This window comes from Muntiacus reevesi, chromosome 3 (genome assembly GCF_963930625.1).
Source record: "Muntiacus reevesi chromosome 3, mMunRee1.1, whole genome shotgun sequence".
Classification (NCBI taxonomy): domain Eukaryota; kingdom Metazoa; phylum Chordata; class Mammalia; order Artiodactyla; family Cervidae; genus Muntiacus; species Muntiacus reevesi.
Window position 1 is genome coordinate 2,896,975 of NC_089251.1, and position 6,343 is coordinate 2,903,317.

The 6,343-nt window shown below is 57.0% G+C and overlaps 1 protein-coding gene across 5 annotated transcripts; it reads left to right on the forward strand.

The window, feature by feature from the left end:
• Positions 1–15: 15 nt before the first annotated feature.
• ENTR1 (endosome associated trafficking regulator 1) lies at positions 16–6,325 on the forward strand. Of its 5 annotated transcripts, XM_065928107.1 has the most exons (10): positions 16–230; positions 332–481; positions 1,169–1,237; positions 1,963–2,075; positions 2,282–2,689; positions 3,187–3,260; positions 3,686–3,797; positions 4,043–4,105; positions 4,492–4,631; positions 5,332–6,325. In XM_065928107.1, exons 1-10 carry the CDS (start codon positions 161–163, stop codon positions 5,429–5,431), a joined length of 1,299 nt encoding a protein of 432 aa, XP_065784179.1. In that variant the 5' UTR covers positions 16–160; the 3' UTR covers positions 5,432–6,325. The 5 variants fall into 5 exon arrangements, with proteins under 5 accessions (XP_065784179.1, XP_065784180.1, XP_065784181.1 ...); XM_065928108.1 differs by lacking the exon at positions 1,169–1,237; XM_065928109.1 differs by lacking the exon at positions 332–481.
• Positions 6,326–6,343: the final 18 nt, after the last annotated feature.

A 6,343-nucleotide genomic window follows, 5' to 3' on the forward strand; every position in this document is an offset into this window, starting at 1 on the left:
CTTCCGGTGCGCGGAGCGGAAGCAGCGGCTAGAGGCTCGGAGCGGTGGCCGAGCGGCGGGCGACAGAGGTGGGCGACTCGGGCCGCGGCCGGGACGGAGCCGGGGCCATGGAACCGCCGCTGCCGGGCTGAGAAGGGCCGGCGCCGCGGAGCCCGCGGCGATGGCGGGCTACGCGCGCCGCCCGGGCGTCACCCCGCTGTCCCGGGCCCGGAGCCTCGTCATTCCGGACGGTGAGCGGGCGGGGGGCGGGCGGCCGGCCGCGGCCCGGCGGCCGCGCTGAGGTCCAGGTGAGGCGGGCGCGCGGGTGAAGTCGCTCTTGTTGTTATTACAGCTCCCGCGTTCTATGAGCGCCGGTCTTGTCTCCCCCAGCTAGACTGTGAGCGCCCCCCAGCCAGGGACCTGGAGTCCCACTTCTTCGGCATTCGGCCGACGTTTATGTGCTATGTGCCCAGTCCGGTGCTAGCTTCCGTGGGAGACACAGGTGAGAGACGAGCCTCAGGGACCCCGCCCTCCCCGGGTCCGGCGCTGCTTGTCGGTACCGCGCGGCAGCGCAGCTCACCCCCGGCCTCGCGATGACCACTAGCCCCACCGTATGCCGGGCGCTGGGAGTCCCGCCCCCTGGAGCTCACAGTCTGATAGTGGAGAAGCCCCCCCCCCCGCCCTACAGTTCCAGTAGACCGCAGTAAACGTTGGCTTAGAGGTAGGCCCAGGGTGAGCACAGAAAACCCTGTCTTTCTTCAAATTGGGAAGGTAAAGCCTTCAGCAAACCAGGCTTGAACCATTCTCTGGTTCCCCGCAGCTGGGCGGAGGCCAGCTTTAGTGCCTCCTAATTCTCCCCACCGGCCAACACTGCTTGGCCTTCGGGGTATTCGGGGGCTTTTAGGTGGTCTGTCGGGGTCTGAAAGCCATTGACCACCCAAAGGCCGTTCAGGAGGTACCTTAAGACGCCTGCCCCACTGGGGGTCAAACCTATCGGGAGGTTTTTCAGAATCACAGATGCTAAGGCCCATGGCAGCCAGACCATGTCCAGAGGCGGGAGCCCATGGGCATGTGCTTTAAACGTTCTCCAGGCTCTGAGAAACCATTGCTGTAGAGACCCCATGTCAGAGAAAGCTGTGGTCACAGAGCACTCGTGTGGTCACAGTGGGGTGATGGTGTCTCTCTGCAGATTTTGGCTATGGAAAGGGGAAGTGTGCTAAGCAAGGTCCACCAGGAGCTCAGAACACACACTTTGGAGGTAGAGTAGTTCGGTAATCCTTCGTTTTTCTCTCCATCCGTGTCTCCACGTGCCCGGCATGTACCCAGTGGTGGGGCTGTAGATCTGACAGCGTGTAACTAGTACACCTGGAGCCCGGAAGAGCCGGTGGGAGTGGAGCCCCCCAGATCTGACTTTCACCGTCAGATGGAGGGGAGGAGGGCAGAGAGCAGGAGGAAGTCATGCCTGAGGGGTCTGAGGACACAGGGAGGGCTGAAGTCACAGGCGCCAACTTCATACGGGACTGGCAACTGGGCTGGGCGTCATCGGTGGGTTGAAAGGGCTGCGATGTGGCTGCCTGGGTCCCCAGGGAGTGGGAGAGAGATGGAAGAGCTGAGGCGAGGTGGGAAGAGGCTGGCGGCAGAGCAGTAACGTGATGTCGGCGCACATCTGTGCTCCGCTGTAGGCTGCTCCTGGAGCCTCTGGCTGGGAGGAGGGGCCGTGGGCGCTTTGGAGCTCCCCTGGTGGAGCCTGATGGCGACAAGGTGCAGGGGCCGTGGGGCTGGGGAGGGGAGCAGAGTCTTGAACGCCCGAGTCGGTCTGTTCTGTCAGGCAGCTGGTCACCTCCCGGCATCACCGAGGCCTGAGGAAGGACATGAGCATTCCCGATGTAGGTGGGGTCATGTTTAGGCAAGAGCAGTGAATAGGAGCTTCTTCTGAGGGCCTTCTGGAGGCTTTTCGCCTGTGTGACACCTGGTATCTTTCAGATGATAAACTTGGAGATCTCGAGGCGGCAAACCCATTCTCCTTTAAAGAGTTCTTGAAGACCAAGAATCTGGGCCTGTCGAAAGAGGACTCCGACAGCAAGGTTTACTCAAAGGTGAACCTGAGGCCGCGTCTGCAGCCATCGTAGAAACCCCCCGGAGGACATCTCTCCCTGACACGTGCGAGATGGGGGGCAAGGCGGAGCCACGGCGCCGGGGTTCAGGGCCACCGGGGTCCTTTCTCTCTGTGCCAGCAGCAGATGTCTGGGAGGGATGGCCTGCAGCTGCCTGAGTCTGAGCATTGCTTCCCCGCCTTCTTTAGGAAGCCACGAGGCACTCACTGGGACTTGACCACACCTCCCCAGCTTCCCAAACTGTGGGCTATGGCCTGGAATATCAGCAGCCATTTTTTGAAGACCCAACGGGGGCTGGCGACCTCCTGGATGAGGACGAGGACGAGGATGATGGGTGGAACGGGGCCTACCTGCCGTCCGCCATGGAGCAGACGCACTCCTCCAGGGTAGCCGCCAGCACATCGCCCTGCAGCACGTACGTCTCCTTTTTCTCCAACCCGTCGGAGCTGGTGGGGCCTGAGTCTCTGCCCCCATGGACACTGAGCGACTCCGACTCTCGCATCTCCCCGACGGGGAGCCCCAGCGCTGACTTCACAGCCCACGGAGAGAGTCTGGGGGACAGGCACCTTCGGACGCTGCAGATAAGTTACGAAGCAGTAAGTGAGGGGGCTCGCATTCTTAGAGGATGCTGGCACCCCGGCGTCCTCCGTGGCCTGGGGTTTGGGCTCCAAGGACGAATGTCTGTGGTGCTGCAGCTGCGCCAGAGCCCCCGTGCTGGCCGTGTTGGTGCCCGCAAAGTCCCGAGGACTGGCAGAGGACTGCCAGGGACCAGTCTCTGGCGTGAACGGAGGCAGGGGGAGAGCCTCACAGCGCTGCCCCTCAGAAAACGGTCTACTCCAGCCATCGGCTTGGGGATAGCTTGCCCGATGAAAAGATTGCAGTCACTTAGAAAGAGCTATTAGGTCTGAGTGAAAGTGGAGTCTGTGACAGGTTCTAAAAAGCAGACACTTCTGTTCGCTTTTTCTCCGTTTGGACTATAGAGTGATTCTCTGGAATGTTTTTGTTTATTAAGAAGTTCCAGAGCCAAATAGCGAAAATGAAGACTTTTTGAGTGAGACACTGAGTTTCTAATAAGGATTTTCTTTTTCTACAGCTGAAAGATGAGAATTCTAAGCTAAGAAGAAAGCTGACTGAGGTTCAGAGCTTCTCTGAAACTCAAACAGAAATGTATGTAAGCTTTTAGATAGGCTCGCACCTCAAACCATATCCTGACCCTCAGAGAAACCACTGTGAAAACGATAATGAAGTATCGGATTTGGACTGAGCCTGGGTTTTATTGCATTAAATCCTCAGTGTCAGATACATTTCTTATGTTCTGTGTTAAAGTTTATTTGAAAACGTTAGAGCAAAGCCAGCCACACTTGATGGCGGAGCGGCAGAGCTGTCAGACAGCCTCCCCCCACCACCCCGGGCGCCCCTGACCGTGAGCTGACGTGTGTCTGGCTCCAAGGTTGTGCCTCTCCAGGTGCATTCTTTAACCTCGGGCTCTTGTGATATTTATTTCATCAATCCAGTTAAAACTCCTGATAGTCTTATCATTCTTAGAACTAGTCATAGGAGTTACTGATAACCCAGGCTTCTTCCTTAACAAGGGTGAGGACGCTTGAGCGGAAGTTAGAAGCGAAAATGATCAAGGAGGAGAGTGACTATCACGACCTGGAGTCCGTGGTGCAGCAGGTGGAACAGAATCTGGAGCTCATGACTGTGAGCAGACAGGGTCCTTGTTTGCAGTGGGAGAGGTGGGCGGGCCCGCCATCGTAAAGTGTTGGGTGGGTCACTCCCTGTGGGGGGCCCAGGCAGGGGGCCATGAGCAGGGGTCCCTCACTACGGGCTGCCCAGCCATCGGGTGGGCCCGCCAGGTGACGGGAACGTAGGGGATGCATTCTATGTCCAAGCTGCCATGTCAGTGATGGCTTTTTTTTTTTCTTTCTTGGTTGGGGGAATCACAGAAACGGGCAGTAAAGGCAGAAAATCACGTCCTGAAACTGAAACAGGAAGTCAGCTTGCTCCAGGTAACAAGAGGGTCTCACCAGTGTTCACGTGTGTGTGAAAGAGCCTTTCCTCCCCCACCCTCTCCTCTAGTCCCTCCCAACAAGACAAAGCACCCGAATAAGGACAGTATGAGCTGCCTTCCCAGGGCCTCCTGGTCGAGCCCCACATGGGCTGGGGATGGGTCCGAGCACCCCAGATGGCGGACAAGGTGCCAGCAACGGGGAGAGGTCATGTCCTTCAGGAGCCCCCCGCCCCGCCCCGCCAGGGCCGGGCGTCTTGTCGTGGGGAACAGATGGGATGGTCTCTGGTCGTACTGCCTCAGGTGCGGTGCTTGGTTCCAGTTGAACGGCCTCTTGGCCGCTTTCCTCTTCAGCCAGGAAAGTCGTAACCTCTCCCCTCCCCGAAGGCCCAGATCTCTAACTTCAAGCGTGAGAACGAAGCCCTGCGGTCAGGCCAGGGCGCCAGCCTGACGGTGGTGAAGCAGAACACGGACGTGGCCCTGCAGAACCTCCGAGTGGTCATGAACAACGCGCACGCCTCCATCAAGTGAGTGCGGGGCTTCGCCGACATCGAAGCTGCAGGCTGGGGGGCAGGGCTAATGACCCTGTTCACCCTAGGGTCGTGGGAGGCAGCCTCGGCCAGCAGCCCCTCCCCGTCCACGTGGGGATAACTGATAACCATTCTCACCTGGGAGGCTTGAGGGTTAACATCGGCAGGTCTTAATCGCCTGCAAGACATCTACCAAGGTTTTGGGTGAAAAAGGATGATAGTACTGTCTCTCTTCTAAAAACACACAAACTTGAACAAGGCTCCTGGGAGGCATCCTTGGCCGGAGTCCTCTGTCTCCCTAGGTTGAGCTCGGCAGGTAGTGGTGTCCAGCCACAACCACAGACAGTGAAGCCCATCACTTTTAAGTTGAATACGTAGTATGTCTGGAGAGTAAATCTGATATTGAACAAACTGCAGTTTTTGCTCGGGACCTTCTTTGCTTTAACACTCTGGGTTTTTGTTGTGTTTGTTTGGGGGGGTTTGGGGAGTATTTTTTGTGGGGTGGGGGTGGGGTCAGGATCCACCACATAGCTTTCGGGTTCTTAGTTCTCCAGCCAGAGCTCAAACCCCTGCTCCTTGCAGGGAAAGCGTGGAACCCTAACCACTGGGCCACCAGGGAACTCCCAGTGCTTCTGTTACTGCCCTGGAGCGGTTGTATTAATAGAAGCCAACTGTCACCTCTGGACTTTCGTTTCAGGCAGCTAGTTTCTGGAGCTGAAACGTTGAATCTCGTTGCTGAAATCCTTAAATCTATAGACAGAATTTCTGAAATTAAAGACCAAGGGGAGGAGTCGTGAGAACCACGGAGGTGCTTCCAGTTCCCAGCTCTGTTTACATCCTGAAAACACTTCCCGACGAATTCCAAGATGCCTCGGCGTCTCTGAGTGTGCAGTCTTCACCCACAGTAAAGCTTTATCATGAGACACTAACTTCACGACCTGTAGCACTATTATTAGCCACACGTCGGAGCCGCACCTGCGCTTCAGTGTAGCCTTTCTAGGTGAGCTCTACACTGCTTCATAGACGCTGATCATCTACTCCAAGGCAATTCTATAAAACCCAGTGGTTTTTTTTAAGTTAGTAAACGAAAGCAGCGGTTCTGTAGTGTTTCCCGCCGTCATTCCAGAGCTCTGGCTGTAAGATGAGTTACGTCAGTCGTCTGCTATTGTGAGCAGACACACCCCCCGGGCCGTAAAGGATGCGCTTGCCCTGGGCAGGGACGTGTGCCTCACCGCCCTCACTCGGCGCGCCCCTGGCTTTCTGTCCGCTCCTTCAGCTTCTGGCAGGGGAGGGCTCTTGCAGTTGGTGGTCTGAGCACAGACGCCCTGTGAGGTGGTCACTGTTGTCCCCTAGGGACCAAGGTCAGCACAGGCATTCCACGGCGGGGCACCATCTAAGAGCACCTCTTTACGGGCCTTCAGAACTGGGGACTCTGACTGGAGGGTTTGACAGGCGTTTCCACTGGCATCTTGTGCAGTGACATGCAGGATTCAGGGACGTGAAGCGTGGACAGAGCTCCCGGGTCAGCTCGAGGCCTCCCAGGGTGCCTTCCAGCTCCTTCCTGTCGGAGGGGAGCTGTAACATACACTAGATGCCTTTTGGGCTGTTTTCCTGTGGGTATTATTTTTTAAAATAAACGTCCTTTTCTCCTCCTATTCAAATCGACAGTTATCTTATTTAATAAACTCTAAAAGTCATGTGGTGTCCCT